We start from the raw sequence: 18,892 nt of genomic DNA, 5'->3' as shown, positions 1-18,892 counted from the left end.
TGGCAACAAGTTCACTGAACGAATAGACAGTCCTCTCAGTTGATGACGAATACGCGAAACATTCCTGCACAACATGCCAGGAAATTGATGACTGGCAGGATAACTTCGTGACTGAATCCGTGGGATCGTTTTAACTTGCTTACTTTATTGTATGTATAACAATTCAGTGTGCTGTAATAGGATCAATGGAGATCGATGAGCGACTCTTCTCCGGCCCTGATTTATTGTACTATACGCGTTTCGCTATATTTAAATGCACTCTTCTGGGCTATATTTCCCATTTCAGTCATAATATATTGCATTTTACAGTTTTTCTTGGTTGTCACACACTGGAGTATAGTATAGTATAGTATAGTATAGTATAGTATAGTATAGTATAGTATAGTATAGTATAGGTCGAACGTTTAGGGAAATCATTTCTTCAAGGTTGAATAGATTTGTAATAAAAGGGGTAATTACTCAAAATCTCCATCAAGCGCAGCCATGCGGTTACAAAGAAAAGCCATACAAACTTCTCAGAACCCTCGTAATTAAAGAAAAATCCGTCCTAATCCGGGAATCGAACTCGTTACCACCGCCTTTCCGGAACACCCGCTCTGCCAGCTGAGCTAACAGGACGGCGAGCATATGAGATTTGTAGCCGAATGTTGTGCTTCAGTGGATGTCTTGAGTTATAATATAATGTAGTATAGTGTATAGTGTAGTATAGTGTATAGCGTAGTATAGTGTAGTATAGTGTAGTGTACAGCATAGTATAGTGAACAGCATAGTATAGTGAACAGCATAGTATAGTGTACAGTACAGTATAGTGTATAGCATAGTATAGTGTACAGCATAGTATATACTCCGTTTCATACATCAGGTGCAACGCAGCGAAAGCTACGCAAGTAGTCCGCAAGAAAAAAAACAGGAGGCGTATCACTACGCGCTCGTTCTGTAGGCGAGTGGTTCCTGCCGAAACGGGCTCTAATCCGAGCATACACGTTTGCAATAACATGCTTCGCATGCTTAGACATCTTCACAGAGCGGATATTATAGAAAAAATGCGCACCAAAGAACCATTTTCTCAAAAAGAGATGCGCAACGCGGAGGGCACAGCCAGCGCCATCTGGTGGCACAGCTGGCAAGGTTGCGGGGCAGCAAGACGCGGCACGAACAAAAACGACATAAAAAAACATACAAATTAGCCGAATCTGACCTTTTATCCCTAAATAAGGTGCTTTTTATGAAGTTGATGGCAAATGTAAAATGTATTAAGCTTGCAGACAAAGCAACTATTATTTTCTCTCGTCAAGAGCAGGCACTATTTTCTATCGCGGATGCGGAGAGCGCTAACAAGAGCTGTAGCTTTGGTAGCGTTGCACTTGATGTATGAAACGGAGTATAGTGTACAGTACAGTATAGTGTACAGTACAGTATAGTGTACAGTATAGTATAGTGTATAGTGTACAGTATAGTATAGTATAGTATAGTATAGTATAGTTAGGTGCTGCGGAAGGCATCATTTCGAGGGCGGTGATGAGCCGGTGCCGATAGGCTGCCGCTCAGCTGCCGGCCAGCGGCCGCAGCCGCAGCAACCACAGCGGCGGGGAATAACGCATTTCGTCGCGAATCTGGGGCGAACGAACGCGAGCGAAAACCGGCGTGCCCACGCGGCTCCTCCAGCCTTCACCCTTTAACCCATTGAGCACGCCTGACCCGGCGGCCAGCCGGGCTGCCGCCGCAGCAGCAGCACGATCGGCCCCGCGAGCCTAGGAGGAAAGAAAACGGCGAAACGCACAAGCAGGCACCGAGACGCCGGGCATCCTTGGCGGGAGGGCTCAACGGCCTGCCCCGTGAAGAAGCACGCCGGTGAAACGACGGAGGCGATACTTTTGTTTCCTTTTCATATTCATTCTTCACCTCGAAAGGCCGGTTTCCTCAGCCCGGGCCGCGAAATCTTCGGCGCGACCCTCTTGGAGGTCGTCAGACCGTTCGAAAGCCGCCAGCGGGCACGGCGATCGCTCCTAATGCAATTGGACGTCGCTTCGCGGCTGAGCACCAGCGGTAAAGGAGAGAATGGGAAGAAAGGGAATGGGATGTACGGATTACGGGCGGAGCTCTTCGTGAATCTTTATGCGTACGCGCCTCGCAATCTTGCACGCGCAAAAGTGCATGCAATGGTGAGGACATCAAATGTGGCACACTTCTTCGTGCACGTGTTCGCGTGTGACCTATGGCAGCGGTTGGATATCTTTAGAACTTGTGACCCCCCTCATTTCATCTCTCTCTCTCTCTCTCTCATCTGCCCATCTCAATGTTGTGTGCCTGAATTACCTCGTGGTAAAAGCTGAACGGCTTAGCGTTTTATTTCGCCGCTTGTAACTAACTCTTGGCGCTATACAACGTGCACGGGGTGGCAAGCCGAGGGACAGGAGTTGACCTAACTCGACTGACTCTTCTCCTTTACGGCACCTGCTTTTCGATTGGTCCCTGCGTCCCCAAATTTATTCGGTCGTACTTACTTAAATAGACTATTAACCAAATAATGGCGACGGTCGTGGAATGAACGGTGCATAGCTCAAACGTGTTGTGAGCAGTGTACGTGTAGCTAGCTGATGACGTGCGCGATGCCTAGCTCTGTTTTATTCAGAGTTTTCGCGGTGCTACAAAATAGCACCGAATTTGAGACAGAAAACCACCAAAAGTTCTACCGGACAATAATCTCATAAAATCTCATCTAATCGCATAGACTCTCATACGCTGCACATCATTATCATAAAATATCATACGTAAATTACGATAATATACAAGAAACTACGAGACCTTATGCAATTATATGCGACTTGCGTGGGATTTGTTATGTGGATTGAGTGAGATTGTGTGAGAAAATGTGAGATTATTGCCTCATAAAATGTTTTCAATACGGAAGGCTTAGAGTGGGGCCCGCTGGGTTTTCCTCTATGGTCTGTACTTACTGGTCGGATAAGAAAAAGGAGCGACGAGGGAAGTGCAGATTGTGTTATTTATAGATATGACCCCAAGTCACACCTTCACTTCTCTGTCAACGTAGAGGCAACTCACCACTATAGGCATCACGATCCTGCAGCATAACTGATTATATGGAGTGGGACTTTAGCAGTAGAACGGTTCAGTGGTTGAAGTTAAACATAGTTGTTTTAAAATCCACCGCGATGACTCAGTGGTTAAGATCCTCGATTACTTAACGAATACCCGGGCTCGATCCCTATTGCGACGGCCTCGTTTTAATGAAGGCGAAACGGAAAGGCGTCCGTGTGCTGTTGCGATGCCAGTGCCGCTTAAAGATCGCCTGATGGTAAAAATTATAAAGCCCTCCACTATGTCACCTGTTTATTCTTTCCCTCCCACACTAAATACGAGCATTACCTTAAGGGAGTAAAATTTGCGTAACACGTCCTTTACAATGCCAAGCCCTGGAGTACATTTTCGCCTCTGCAATGAATACCAGTCGTAACATTGACAACAGAGGCATGTTCCCACCTCAAGCTGCATTAATTTTACTTAATTAGTATAATCGCATGAACATTCACCCGCGGCACCAGAAACCTTCAGGTTAAAAAATAGAGGAGATGGAAACCATGGTTTCAATACTGGTAACAACGAGAGCTAAGTAAGAACCTGCTCCCGTTGTAGACCTAGGTATTCCGCATTTTTAGAAATTAAAGTCTGCACCATGCCTTGGACTGTGTACCGCGCTTTTGACAGTGTGCTAGATAATGTTCCTCTCTTTTCGCTCGTTTACAGGGTAATTCGTGTTTAGAGTACACCTTTCTCAGTTTCCTCAGGTCGCGGTTCAAGTCTTCGCCTTGAGAGATATATTCAGCCTAACCAAACCATAGGGCTTAAGTAAAGAACGAAATCTGTCAGAGAAGTTTGACTCGTTTATTTCGGTTTAAAGTCTCAAAGGGGCTCTGGCTATGAGGACGCCTCAGTGGTAGGGGACTTCGGAAATTTCTACCACCCGGGATTCTTTAGCGCACAATAACACTGCACAGTACACAGGCGCCTTGATTTCAACCTCCTCTAAAAGCGGCGCCGCTGTCGGAAAAATATGCCAGAAAAGTAGTTACAATTCATCTTCGTGTAAAAACTCTGAATTCTTTAGAGTAATGCACCTTATTTTCTCTGTATGCGCACGTACCATAGCTCTGGTATTAGCACTGTGGAAAAGCCCTTTTATGTTACACTGGAGCGATAGAACGATCAGTTAACTTTATACCGAACGGGTTACTTGTGCCACGTTTTCTTGGCATATATTTGATTTTACTACTTCGAATGAGCGTTAAGTGTTATTACTTCTAAATGTCCCGCCCCACTTGAAGCTTCAGCTCTTAAACGATGTTCAATACGCCTTAGGTAATTCGAAAATCTGGAATTTCTTTACGAAACTTATTTTTGTTGAAATTTTGCGTCTTAGCGAGTATTTTTTGTTCTACGCCAGAATAACGTGAAAAGTAAATTCCTGGTTGTGACACGCTTTTTAAAAGCCTCATTTATTGCCCTGAAGCATTCTACGTGCAATAAATAAAATGGTAATTGTCTTCGTTGCTCTTGCGATTGCTACGTAGTGAAGGGCTGAAGGGAACGCTAACTTTGAGACCCTCTCACATGCTCCGCGTTACAGCCTCATTAAGGAGCATGAACTTTTTTGACAGAGAAGGGAAACATCAGGGAATACCGCAGGTGACGTAAATGTCCCTAATATCCCCTTTCCATTGTAAATGAAGGGTTAATTTCAGAAACTAGCCAAACAATAATGTACCATCTATGAGATGCGGCTATCGCAACTTAGGGCGATAATGTTGCTTGGAATTATATTCGCCGACCCGCATGAAGCACTGAACGTTTTTCGTACAGAAGTCACATAAACATTAAAAAGATTCCGTATACTTCGAACTAGGTTTGTCTTGTGTCAGATCGTACAGGTGCTGACTTGTTTCATCGAGACGACTTTCCTTAGACTTGTTTAAAGGCGTGCTGAAATGTAAGATTTTATAAACGTGCGAGTTTTGGGTTGGAGATGAAATTCAAGATTGTCTATAAGTACGGCATTGGAACCAAAAAAACTGGGCTATACGAAGGACGTTTTATACGAGAACCAAGGGCACGCACGGGACAGTACTTTGATGCTTAGTCGCATCACTTTTTGTATTTTACACTTCTATTTAATTGACTTTACAAAATTTACGTCGACTTAGTGAAGAGGACTCTGCAAGATGAAACAAGAAAACCAGCTGGTGGATTACTCAATGATTGTTTTCCGTGAACTTGCCCGTTCTCTTGCTGCGCTGAAGACCGGTAGTGACTGCGACGAAAGATATTTCCGCTGGAAACTCTTCGTCGCAAGCCAGCTCGGCACTCCTCGCATACTTATCTTAGGACTGGCTCACTCAATCGTTCCTTCGTTTCTTCGTGTTGCTATGCCTTCCGTTCACACCTGTTGCTGGAAACCCCGCCATTACAGGCCCCGCGCGGCACTCGTCGCGAGCGTGTTGTCGGGAACTTTCCGCATGACTGGGTTCCGAGTCCCGGCAGGAACAAACACAAGTACACCCTAGAAAAATATCGAAAGCGAAGCGACCGCGCTTGGAGGAGATGTCGACGATCCCGTCGCCTCCCTCCTCCCCTCTCAGCTCCGCCGGTTCGGCTCGCTGGCCGAGAGAGTGATCGCTCATGGATGCTTGCGACGATGACATTCGTCAGGCCCAATCGACAGAAAAAAGTACCAGGGAACGTTAGCGCACGGAGCAGTGGTACCTCATCATTCCTCTTGTTCTTTTTCGTTGTTTCCGGTTTGTTTCCTAGTTAGTTGCTGCTAGCTGAATGCGAGAGACGGAACGAACGGAAGCAGCTCATCATTGCGCGGAGGGGGGTCAGAAGCTGACGAAAGCGAATACAAACAAACAAAAAATAAACGCAAGGACTCTAACATAACTGGAAGAAGAAGAAACCAGGCAGTCGTCCTCGTCGCAACCAACAGGTCGGCAGTGGAAGGCGCTTGCGACGGCGCACGGAACTCGTCCGACGGGTTCGTTCGGCGTTCGCTGCCACTCTGCAGCCCTTCCTCTCTTCACCTGCCCTCGCCTCTTCACCTGCCCCGCACCTTCTCGTTTCTGAGACATCCAACGCACGTGCGTAGCGCGGCATGTTTGGGCTTCATCGTTCTCCGCACATTGCGTCGTCGAACGGCCCGAAAGCCAGCATTCTTCGGCTTTTTGTTTTTGTTGTTGGGAAGCAGTGATGATGGGGCCACTGCATTGAATTGGTGGCAGCATCGTCGTAACATTTTTTTTTTGTTCCCCCGGAAGGCGTTAACGCCGAGTCCGCCTCTTCTTCCTGGTCTCAGCACTGATGCAATGGTTCTGCTTGAAGTAAAGCTCAGTCGGAGACTGCTAAAAGAAGACATCTTGAATTCTGTTCAGCGGGTGCGTCAACAAGGATGCCGGATGGCTTAAGTTATAAATTTTTACACCCCCCCCCCTCCCCTTCTTTCCTTTCAGTGTAATGTGATAATCAAGAAAAAGTCCAGAAAACATTGCTCTCGCCATAGCATCTACCTGAAGAAAACAATTTGCGATAAAAAAAAAGTTTGTTGTGCGATGCAGTAGTTAGAGATTGCTACGAGCGCAATAAATATATTATCAGTAAGACGACTAACAAATTAGAAATTAAAGCAAAATAACGTTCTCAGGTACCGTTTTCCCTAGTGAAAAAACCTATATGAGTCACTATAACCTCATACAAATTGTCATACTAAACTCATACAAATCTCATGCCATCTCATACAAACCTCATTCAGCGTATGAGAGGTATATAAGATTTTATGACATTTCTGAGTTTAGTACGAGAAATTTGTATGAGATTATTGCGACGCATATGGCTTTTTTCACTAGGATTTGTTCGTTTCTGAGAACAAAGACAGGATAATCTCTTTGAGGCCGGCGGCGCATCCAGAAGTAGCTGTATATAGAGTGCGCTGAAAGCTGTCCAATAGCAAAGTGGACTGTTGGGCGAGTTGGTTGGACATTGTGTTAAAACAGCGCTAGAAACACAAACAGATAGGAAGTGTTTCTAGCGCTGTTTTAACAAAACTGCCCAATATATTGATGAAGACGGTTTTTAATCTGTTTCATACTAAATAGGTGAACACTGCGCAACTTTCCTTTGTGAATATCCATGATGCACTACGAGATCTGAGTCTCTTGTTTCTGCACGTTTTTTCTTTTTTGGAAAGCGAAACGAGTTTATTTTGCCGTTGCTCATGTACGGCAAGATGTGTTCATCTCTGGTCGAAGCAACTCTATATGTGCTGTTTAGATTCCGCTCGGTGGCCTTTAGTTACTCTGCGGGAGGCTTATCCTTCTCCTTCCTCTCTTTTCGTTACCGGTCGGACCCTCCTGGACGAACCATCAATTTCTTCCTCTAGTGTTCACTGTACTGATCTGTTTGAACGCTGGCGACTTTTCTAAACTGCCGCCGTGGTGAGGTACAAGACGTTGTCAGTGGTTAACTGAATCTTTCCAATTAAATCCTTGATATGTGATGGTAGACATGGATTACAAGGTGGTTTTACGTTAACCTTTGACCCCGTTGGGCTTCTCTCAGCGCTCTAAGCTGTGATAACTCACATTACATCTTTCTTTTTTCGTCTCGCTTCCATGAAATTGCAGCCGCCGTGACTCAGGTCGCACTCGCAAATTGGTGCAGCCACTGTTGCACAGGGTGCTCTGTTTTGGAGAGAGATAACATCTAGAGAACTCTGGGTTGAATTCAGAGAATCGGTTCTGGAGTGTCATTGTTTGAATTTGAAAAACAGGTTGCTGAGATTGCTTATGACTTAGTATAGGCACACGCTTGATCGATGACACCAGCTATGCTCTTTTAAAATTACCATTCGCTTCAGCAATTCATATATCAACGACTTTGACCGTGTGTACGGAAGTGCTTGTGGTTAAATGCTTAACACTCGAAGTAATTCGTGCGGGTGGTATACGGCGATGCCTGGTCAGTGTTTAACAGTTGCACTTATCCTTGCATGATTGCACTTTTCTCATGTAACGTTTTTGACGCGGCAAATCGAAAATTGCACGGTATCAGTCACGATCGAATTGAAGGTTGAGTAATCGTCAGATAACTAGTGATTAGATATTACTTGTCATATTCGATCAGGTAATAGACTATAGGGAATATGTTCTCGGTATATACCTCATCTTGCAGTTTCTTCAAGGACCGCATGATCGATTAGGCCGTACCTGCTACGTCGGGGGTCAACTGCAGCAGACAGTTTGAGCGTGCTGGCCAGCTCTTAACCGCCACCCTTTGTAGAGTTCCGTCGCGAAATTGCGGTATTTTTTTTTTTTTTCGCGGAGTTATCGGGAAGAGTGCTTGAAGGGGGAATTCGATGCCCAAATTGTGCACGCCATCTCGCGAGCCTTGCGGCGTATAAAAAGCAAAGCTGCTAAAGGGTCGACCAGCGGATGACCGCGCGGGTGAAATTGATTTAATAGCTTTCAGGATCTTTCATTTTCCTCTCTCACTCTTTCTCGCCACTGCCGGTTCTCCAGAGGCCGTCCATGGTCGGACTATTTATCAGCGAAGCGAGCAAAATATCTAGACGGAGGCAAGCCTCCCTGCCCAGCTCAACCGTGTAGCCCAGCGAGACAAAGTATAGGATGCATCTCACCCTCTCCCCACTACTGCCTGCCTTTCGTTTTCGTTTTCTTAGCGGTGCTTAATTTTTATTTTATCGTTGTATGTTGTTTGTGTGCGTGCCCTCAGAGGGCGACGTTTAAAGGGTAGTTTTTTTTTTTTATTCAACAGTTGCTTGCTTGTTTATTAATCATCCGTTCGAGATAATTACACGACTACGCTTACCCGAGCTGCATTTCGCAAAGAACAAATAAGCCTGCGTTAATGAGTGTTTTATGTTGTTTTTAACTTAGTAAGATCGCAGTTAATCTTTCTAGACGTCGGTTCGTTCGCACAACACGTCGCGCACGTAACATTTGTCTTCCCAACACGAGGATGCGGTTAACTAAGTCAATAAATTTGTAAGAGTCTCCTGTAAAATTTGGCGACACTAAACGACCTGTGCTCTTCTTCTGTGCAGGGAAGCTGCTCATACAGAAGACGGCGGTGACACACAACTCGGTGACGCTACAATGGAGGATGCGGCAGTACCCTACGCCCTACCCCGGCGTCTTCTACACGCCTCGCTACGTTGGATCCGACACGCGCTGGACAAACGCCGAGGTACGTTTTCGGCAGTGGGTCAGTGCTGGGGTTATTATAGAGGGATTTTTTTTAGAAGGTTTGAGATTAAAAAGAAAGTATTTAGAGCTATTCTAGCCTCGGGGATACGTTATGGCTACGGCGGGCGTCAGGTAAAACTGCTTTCATTGGTTCGCTAGTTAACTAAATAGGTTAAGTAACACTTGAGTTTAATTTTACAGGGTATGCTCTGCTTGTAGAATTGGAGCTTGCTGTGTAAACGATGTAGCCGAAAAAAAAAGATTGTTTCAAAAGTTTTAGCCTGCAGCTATCAGCCTGATAGGCTGCTTCGAACCATAAAACAGCGCGCGTGACGACCATTATGAGGCCGCATATCAGTCTGACATCTGTGGGCCAGTTGTAATGCGTGGTACATGTAATGCGTGGTTTTTTTTTTTTTTTTTTCACCGATACTACTTAGAGGACGAGGTCCAAATCTGACAATACAACATATCCCTTGAAATTAAAATTACAGTTAAATATACATTTTAGTTAATTAGCGAACGAAGTAAAACAGTATCTCTTACCTGGTGTCTACCATATCCTCCATTATAGCCCCAACGCTAAAACAAGCCTAAAGCACGTTCCTTTCCTATAAAGATTTTGGACCCGCTAGGAAGAAACACCTGTATATATTTACTATAATAATGTAGTTGACTCTCGGCAGTGCGGGCTCAAAGAAAACCGATAATCGAGTTTTATTATGCAGTGTTGAAATTAATGCGACCATATTGGAACCCTTAACTGGAACACAATCGTTTAGAAAAACTGACTATTCATTTTGAACCTAAGCGCACGGTATGGACGTTGCTCACTGATCACGTGGGCGGCATTAATAGCCTGGATGGCTGTATCGTCATAAAACCACAGTTACCTATAGAAACCGTATGCGAAGCGTCCTTTAAGAATAACCCGGCAAAAACATGAAGGAAAGAGTTACGTGTCACACCGGTGCAATTAAGTTTGCCATCAGCATCAAACAGGGATGATTCCCGTTACGCGCTCATGTGATAGTCTTTATTGTGAAATTGTGCTATGCAATTCCAGTGCTTGCTAAAGAACCTTAGGTGGCCGAAATTTCTGGAGTCCTCCACTACGGCGCCTCTCGTAGCCTGAGTCTCATAGGGACGTTGAGCTCCACAAACCAAACTATCTTTATTGTTAAAGCAGTGCTTTTGTTAAATACTTAAAAAGATATATTTTACGCAATCGAATGCACGAAAGGCGTGGGGAAGAATTCGCACCAACGCGAAGAATTGATTTTCAGCATTAAACCTTTTTTTTTTCTCCCGGTTTGAATGTGGAACAAGTGGAGCGGTTGAGTTGTACCCAGGGTGCGCCTCTCTAGCGCTAACGTAGTAGTTTTAAGTGTACAATCTAAATCGGTGCTTGATTACAAAAAAACGGCGGTCATTAAGGCTGTAACTGGAGGTAAACAGTACGCGCTCCTAATCGTACAGTCAGTAATACCGTCATGGCATCATGAAGCATGCTGATAATATGTTGGCGTACTAATGACGCCTCTTATTCTCGTGTAAGGGTAAAATGCATGTCTGCGATAATGAGCGATCGTTTGCGATAAACTCTAACCCCCTTTGTATGCGTCAACTGCAGCCCAACGACCACTCAGTGACGCTGAAGAACCTGCGGCCGAGCACGGAGTACGTCGTAAGGATAATGCAAGACGGAACGCAGGAGATGATCGTCGTCAAGACGAAAGGTGAGTCGTGTTCAAATTCAAGCCCGTGTTTGCCAATCCTGCTTCTATGATGCAAGCACAGCACGTTTTTGTAGGTGCGGTTAAATCCTACTGAAAAAAAAAAATTATGTGGCAATAACCTCACATTTTCTCACACAATTTCACTCAATTCACATAACAAGACACATACAAGTCGCATATAATTGCATATGGTCGCATAGTTTCTTGTACTATATCATAAATTATATATGATATTTTATGATAATGATGTGCACCGTATGAGAATCTATGCGATTAGATGAGATTTTATGAGGTTATTGCCCAGTAGAACTTCTGGTTTTTCAGTAGGGAATCTTGTAAAGCTTTCCTTGCTTGTTTGTACTGTAAGTTGCGTCGTTTTATAGGGCCAGAAAAAAATATCGTGAAAAACTCTTTGGCTCATCACTTTTGTTCGAGACAAAAAGGGACAAGGATAGTTGAATCAGAGGGTTAAATCTGATTACGTGAGAGCGCCTCCCACGTTGTCCAGAGCGCCACAACTGCCTGGCAGAGCTGGGCAAAAATCTTATTGGCCAACAAGCGACGGCACGATTTCATCGGTGGCAACGTCGAAAGGTACTGCAGAACATTGCACAAAGACGGTGAACATTCGACTACGAATAAATTTCGTCTTACGGCTGCTGCTTCTGAGAAGAATTGCAGGGATCTGGTGAGCTACAGATCTGTATCACTTATCAGCGGTAGTACGCAGTTCCACACCTCTTGGGTATCGAGGAGGCAGCCCTAGCAACCGAAGAGGGTTTTGCTGAAGACAGCCCTCCGCCTTCTCTCACACGGCTTGTTGCTCCCCTTTGGGCCCGTCCAGACGCCGCGCACTCATCTTTCCAGGGTATACGGCCCTCGTAAAGAGAGGGAAAAAGAGACGGAGAAACAACAGCCTTGTTCTCGGCCCTACCGACAACCGCGCTAAACGTTCGCTCCGCGTTCCGCCTCTCCGTCCAGCACCTGTCGCATGTCGGCAGTCTTAGTAAGAACCAAGGTAGACCCTCTCTTACGCCTGGCAAGGAACGAGACGAACCGAGGACTGGTAGAAAACCGCGGCGGCTTTGAAGGAGTACAGACGAATACAACTGGAATTGAAACATACGTAGAGATAGACCGTGAAAGCCGAAGCGCCGTAGACGGAGCGGGAGGAGGAGAAGCAGGAGGGAAAGGGGATAGTGAAATCTACGAGGTAGAGGGAAAGGGAGGCGAGCGGTACGGCATGTCGGGGAGAGGATCGCTTCTTTTGTTTTCGACTCAGGAGCAAAGACCCAGCGTGGAATGCTCTTAAAACACGCATTCTCTCGGGCGTTTTATGCGCACTTCGGCTCTCTTTTTTTTTATGGTCCCCTTTTCTTCTTACTCTCTCTCTCTCTCCATCTTCTACTGACTAGCTCCCCGTTGGGCCCCAGCCATTCTCCTCCGCCGTCATGGTGATCCCTCTTCAAGCTTCGACATCCCCCTTTTCCTATCCGCCCTTGTCCTCTGCTCGTGAAAAACCTTTCGCAGCCAGTCGTCATTTGTTCCCCTTGCCGCCAGTTACGGCAAAGACATGGGAATGGCCGAAAGCTTATTCAGAGGACCGTCGTCAGAAAGGTCTTAAGGTCAGCTTCGACAGGTAGGGGGTTGGTTAAGGTGGCGCAATGGTAGACATTTTAGCACGCGGGCAGGTTATAAGGCTGGGCACGGGCATTGGGCAGCACAAATATTTCATTCATATTTCCTCCCGCCTCTTGTACAGGAGAAATTCAAGAAGCCGTGGTTCAGGGCTTCTACAAGCACAATTTGGCAATGACCATGTGCTCTTAGGAATTGCCATATGGTAGCAAGCGCGCAGCGAAATTCTTTTTGGTTACTCCTGTAACGTATTTTTGTTGTAAATCTGGTTGTTTTGAAATGAAATGGGCTTGTAGCGATTATCGAGGAACTGGGAACCCACATCTATTAGTGATAGCTTGACCAATACGGGAATTACAGTAAAAATTTCTAAATATCTTTCCAGAAAACTCATTTCTTGCGCATTGTTCTTTCAAAACTTTCACGAATTTCAAGAGCTGGTGCGCTACTTCTTACTAGAATGAAAACCCTCGTTTTTATTCACGAAATCACGACTACAGAGTAATCGTGCTGAAAATAATGCGCGCGTCTCGTTCCACGTGCAATACAGCTTTCTAGGCTGTCTCATTTCGTGCTGGTGTGCGAGCCTCTTGTCCTTCAAGGACAGCAGATATGTACATTTGGTAGCGAAAAAGTAAGGACACCTTTCGCCTTAGCAGAAGCAAGTTCATGACTTTGCTTTTTTTTGTTTTTCATACACGACCCCATTTTGAGCATAAATTGTTCAATAAGGATTCTTTCCTCAAAATTAGTCACTGTTGAAGCAAGGTGATCCGGTAGCTCGGAGGTTTCTCTTATCTTTTAGCTAGTTGGTGCTGCTCTTGATTCTTTGTTCTTGCACGCACGTTTGTAAGAATGATCGACCTGAACGAAAGTGGAGTGTTTTATGTAGCAACCTGTCGGATCAAGTGCCTTTTAATATAGACATCTTTTTTCTCCTCGTATACCTGGAGGCTGTGCGAATTAAGAGTGCGAAAGCTGTTGTGAAACATTCCCTGACAAAAGCCTCACACTTCCTCATTCCAGGACCGCTGTTCGCATTGTAATTGTCACTTTACTTTCAGGTCGAGTAAAAAAGGGAGAAAAAAAAGTGTATGCAATGTCCGCAAGCCAAGACAATCAATGCTTGACTCAGAAAAGGGGCTAGTTTATTTTTCTGCTGAGCCAATTTTGCAGGAACTGAAAAAAAAAAAAAACCTTAAAAAAAAATAATAGCTCGATAAAAATGCCTGCCCCCCCCCCCCCCCCTTTTCCCCTTTAAAAAATAAAGTAAGAAAAATCTCGTAACAACGCCCCACACCACCGTCCATCCGTCGGCGCTGCAACGGGCTGCTGTGCTGCACACCTGAAACCCCCGCCGCCTCGTACAAAGGCAGTTTTCTTCGAACGCGTTTTTCTCGAAGGTCAGAAGGTGTGCCGGGTTACACGTCCGCGCATTTCTTTCCATCTTTGTATCTTGCTCTCTTCCGCTCGCCTCCTGGCTCGAGAGACGGTAAACCAGCGTCGAGGTTACGAGGCCGGTTTTTTCTTACACCTGACTGCGAACACCACTGGACTCTTCGTTTTTCGATTCTTTTTTTCACCTCTACGCGCTCACACCGGCTCCTGTTTGCGACGAGGTGCTCATAAAGTGCAGGTAATCCTCAACGTTACTAGGTGCCCCTGGTTGCCCTCTTTTTTTTTTTTTTTTTTTTTTTTTTTTTTTTATTCCGGTGTATGCGGCAGCGTCCTTAGGCACATTCGACTTCGAAATTAATCTTGTAACTTACTGCCTTCTTGCACGCTAGAATGGGGAGGGTAGGTTGAAGGGAGAGAGAACACAGCTAGTTTTCTTGCACTGTTTGCTTGCTTAGCCCTGCAATGAAAGGTAATGCGGTCGTTTAGAAAGCCGTAAAAGTATGCGAAGTCTGCCGCTGTTTTATAGCTGCTTTTTACGCGTAAAGAACGAGACAAGCGAAGAAGCTGTTACTAGTCGTGATAAAAAAAAAAAATGAAAAATGAAGTGACGTTTTTTATTTGGTGGACTTGCAGGTCCGGCACGATCAACCTGCGGAATGAATGAAGGGGCGGCTTCTTAACCTCAGAATAGCTGCCCTTGGCTAGGCTGAAGCATCGAAGGGATTAAAAGGGACAGCAATGAAAAGGATGTGGGTGTTGCACGCGTGCTGGCGCACCAACTTTTCGGACTTCAAAGGGACGGCACTGTCCGCGTGCCAGTGTGCAGCGTACGTCGAAGTGCCGATAAAAATCAGTGCGAACTATTGCCTGTAAATCTATGCTGGACACATCAGCGTGGCTATGTGGCACATGATGTGAAGGAATAAACAAGAAGACAGAGAACAAACTATATGTTCGCCTTGTCACAGAAAACACCACTAACTAGCAAGTGGCCTTATTGAAATTGTGCACGACCAAGAGCAGTTAGAGCTGAAAAAAAAAAAAAAAAAGACACCTAGTGATAAGAGAGGCTTGGACCATCTCTGACCCCGCACTCTTAGAATTGGTAGGTCTGCTCGTCAGTAAAGCAAGCCTGCTGGCAGGAAATGAACTCCTGAATTGATGCAGAACGATGTTGGACAATTTGCTTACGGCTCTACACTTTTTTTCCCTTGAAATAATAAAATAAAAAAAAATTCTAATAAACAGGCCATTAAGGTCACTGTTCTAAAAACACATTTTGATTTAAGTTCAAAGTGGTCTTCGTTTCGTACTAAAGTGCTACCTTCTGTTTGCGTTTCCCTTGAAACAACAGACATGCCAACGCCAGCTGCGGCGAAAGTGCTGGTCACTCAGGTGACTCCCAGCAGCGTCGGATTGGCTTGGGACGACTTCAAGCTGCCCAGCTACGATTTAGGCTATGTGGTACAGCACAGGCTTCTGACAACCCGTGACGACGTTCCTTGGGAGCAGGAACAGGTAAGTTCAATGGAGGATGGCAATGCGCGTTTACATCGGCGGTTACTGGCCGGTTTGGAACAAAATAAATACGAAGACATTGTTAGGAACTTGCAAGGGTCGAAGAACGGGCTAGTTGGTAGTTATCTAGAGCTCTGTTGTCGTTTCTTTCTTTGTCCCAGTGTCAAGAGTGCGCTGTTTTGTGTTCTTAAGTTGTTAGGATCCTAGTCTTCTCAGCTGGAGCTGCAATATCGGGACATGAAGCTGCGAAAGAGGGTTCTTTTCTTGTTTTGTAGCAAGCGCTTCACTTTGTTGCTGCGCACAGCTCGGTGTCAGAATCTACATGCAGGTATTAGAAGCATCGTAAGTCTTCGCAAACAGCGCCGTAACCTGTGCCAAGGCAGGCGTTTGTTTTAGTTGCAGGTAAATAACAAAAGACGAAAAACGCGCGTTGAACGTGGCTTCAAGCATGGAACGGCTGAATTCTCAGCACATTCCTGCAGTGTACTATGAATGCATGACCACAAAGGACCACTACGGGAAGACACCATTAAGAAATTTGAGCGCTCGAACACGGTCAAACTTTTTTCTCATCTCTGCTCATCATCGTTCAATTGATCATGCACCCGAGAGCCATCTGAGGTGGTGCTTTTCTCATTCGTCGTTCTGCAGTTTGGGAACATTCCTTTGGCCACCCTGGACAACCTGAAACCGCAGACTGGCTACCAGGTACAGGTGTCTGTCTGGGACGACAAGGAAACCGGCAAACTGGGCGCCTCGTCCGAGGTCCTCACCGTGTTCACCACAGGTGAGCTTGAGCGCTGTTATCAAGGCGTATAAAGTGAGCCAGAAGTGAGTTTTTCTGATGGTGTACCAGAGAGGCCGTTGCACGGCTGAAGAGTCGGCTGCTCAAATGGTAACTGTAATTGGAGCTATGGGGCACTAAGGTCACATCATGGCGACATTCCTCAGTGCTGTAAGGCTGACATAGTTGTATGCGAAGGGGGTGGAGTAAAGATAAGCTGATGTATAGCCACAGTGGTAGGTGCCAAGGGCGTTGATGACCTTGGCTCAAGAAGAGGCAGACGGGCAAGCGAAGATCTATTAAAAATGAGACAGGCCTAGATCACACCGAAGGTAATGGGCTGCTCCTTCATATTGACTTAGACATTTTACAGAAATTAAAGGGAACAAGAGGAAAACCACTCCCTGCAGTTAATTGTTCTTCAAAACATTGACTGTGTACTTCTTTCTTAATGTTCACGTTTGTGTGGCATCAATTCGGTGCAGCAGCGCTGAAAACCTCAAACGCACAGCTGGCGCAACGGCGACGCACATCGGCGTCACCCGCGCAGCGGAGTCGGCGGCGGCTCCGCGCTGCTCTCCAGATGTGCTCTATGTGACGTCACTCGCTCCTCGTGCATGAGCAGTTGGGGCTCTCCGGGGCTCTCAGAACGCATTTATTGGCGAGTTCAATCTCCTTTAAATTATTGAATTTTAAAATTAAAAACAAAATACTCAGAAATTGTGAACCTTTTATTATAAAATCTCACCTATCGATTCAACCGTTGCGTCCTTGCAAAAAGAAGTCTGTTGTCACTTAGGAAGAAATGGAGGTGTAGCATTGTGACTAGTTGCCGTGGCAAAACATGGGCTTCGATGCCCTTTTTTAATTGCGAAATCGAATAGTGATCAAGACATCTGTTTATAATTATTACGTACTGAGCTTATAAAGGTCCGTTTTGATGGGAGTGGTCTCTTTATAATTACGGTAAAACACTGTGCACCGTGACTACAGTCTAAATTCAGTTCTAAGACGAAATTTCCTTTCCAGGGTCACGTTGAAGATCTCGCGTCCGCGAGATTGCGCAAGACGTGTCCGCCAGACGTCGCGATAGGATCTGACGTCGACATAGCTTCACCGCCATGTTGAAGTGACAGCGCTAAATGACAAAGACTAGAGTAAACCGTCGTGTGTCCCTTCTTGCTCTAGTCTTTGTCCTTTAGAGCTGTTGCTTGAACATAATTGATCACCAACTAGCCCAAACCTTTATTCTTCGTCAGTTTATAACTTCACCGTTTGGCTAGTTAGGACTAGTCCCTAGCACTGCAGGGCCACATGTAAGTCAGTTCAGTCTGGCACGTCGAAGAAAGTAGTCTTGAGATGTCGATGTCGCCGACAGCGAAACCATAGAAAACTGAAATTATAAGTGAACAAGCCCGAACTATAGAGGTTGGAGAGAAGAGATAGAAGAAAATGAGGAAGGGCTTTCTCCATTAACTTCATAAACCAAGCTAATTGCAATCGTAAATTTTTTTTAGGGCCTCTTAAGGCTCGATGGAAGGGTAAGTTGTCTTATCAAGGAAAAATGATAAAGGAATACAATAAAAAGCTTTGGTTTAGCGCTGGTTAACCGTAGTTGAATGGCGAAGGCAACGGCGGAAGCTTCCTTTGCCTGCTACATTATTCCCCTATAATTCCCTATCAGTGTAAGGTGCTCATTATTGGGGACACTTAAGCTCATCCTTTAAGGGTATGCTGCCAGCCCACATATAATGTCAAACTTCAACCAAGCCGTATGGACGTGCCTGCGTGTCGTAGGGGTAACGAGAATGCAAATGGTTCTGATTCTGATATCACCCTCCCATATGAAAGGAGCCAGCCGAGTTGGCAGCTCCTGCCCGTGGCATAGGGGTAACGTGAATTCAAATGTCACGGCAGGCTGACTTTTTAATGAGGAGACCGTAGCTACGCCGCGGCATATAGCTGCGGCCACCCGAGCTGCGGCCACCACTTAGGCCGTCGTAGTGTTACTTTCGCCACAAAAACAACGTACGCCGCTATGCGCGTACACTCTTAGTATTACTGTGCACTTTGCTGTGTCATACTTGGAGGAAACACGAGCACGCCCAACTGAAAAAATTGCACGAGGCAATAACCTCACATTTTCACACACAGTCTCACTCAATACACGTAACAAATCACATACAAGTCGCATATAATTGCGTAAGATCTCATAATTTCTTGTACATTAACATAAATTATGGAACATATTTTATGATAATGATGTGCACCGTACGAGAGTGTATGTGATTTGACGGATTTATGAGGTTATTGCCTCGTAGAACTTTTCGTTTTTCAGTAGGGCGTGATCGCTCGGTGCGCAGTGTCAATGCGTTGGACGCGGCCGCACGTCGAAACTAATTAAGTGGTCCAAAGAAGGGGGACCTGGAGCGGATGTGCTTCGTGTCCTTGGCCACTTAGCATCGAGTTCATAGCTCTTAGGTTGCCATGGCGGTCCACAGAGTGCCTTAAAAAAAAAAAAAAAAAACTGAAAATAATATTAT

General features: G+C 45.5%; 1 protein-coding gene across 1 annotated transcript in view; it reads left to right on the top strand.

The window, feature by feature from the left end:
* Positions 1-18,892, top strand: part of LOC146176689 (uncharacterized) — a 181,386-nt gene that overhangs the window by 107,789 nt on the left and 54,705 nt on the right. The window contains exons 2-5 of the mRNA XM_084582925.1: positions 9,131-9,273; positions 10,906-11,011; positions 15,402-15,565; positions 16,217-16,352. Coding sequence (XP_084439051.1) covers positions 9,131-9,273; positions 10,906-11,011; positions 15,402-15,565; positions 16,217-16,352 — 549 coding nt within the window. The remainder of the gene's footprint in view (positions 1-9,130; positions 9,274-10,905; positions 11,012-15,401; positions 15,566-16,216; positions 16,353-18,892) is intronic.

This window comes from Amblyomma maculatum, chromosome 10 (assembly GCF_055883805.1).
Source record: "Amblyomma maculatum isolate TAMU_Amacu chromosome 10, ASM5588380v1, whole genome shotgun sequence".
Classification (NCBI taxonomy): domain Eukaryota; kingdom Metazoa; phylum Arthropoda; class Arachnida; order Ixodida; family Ixodidae; genus Amblyomma; species Amblyomma maculatum.
This window is presented reverse-complemented; position numbering and strand designations above follow the sequence as displayed.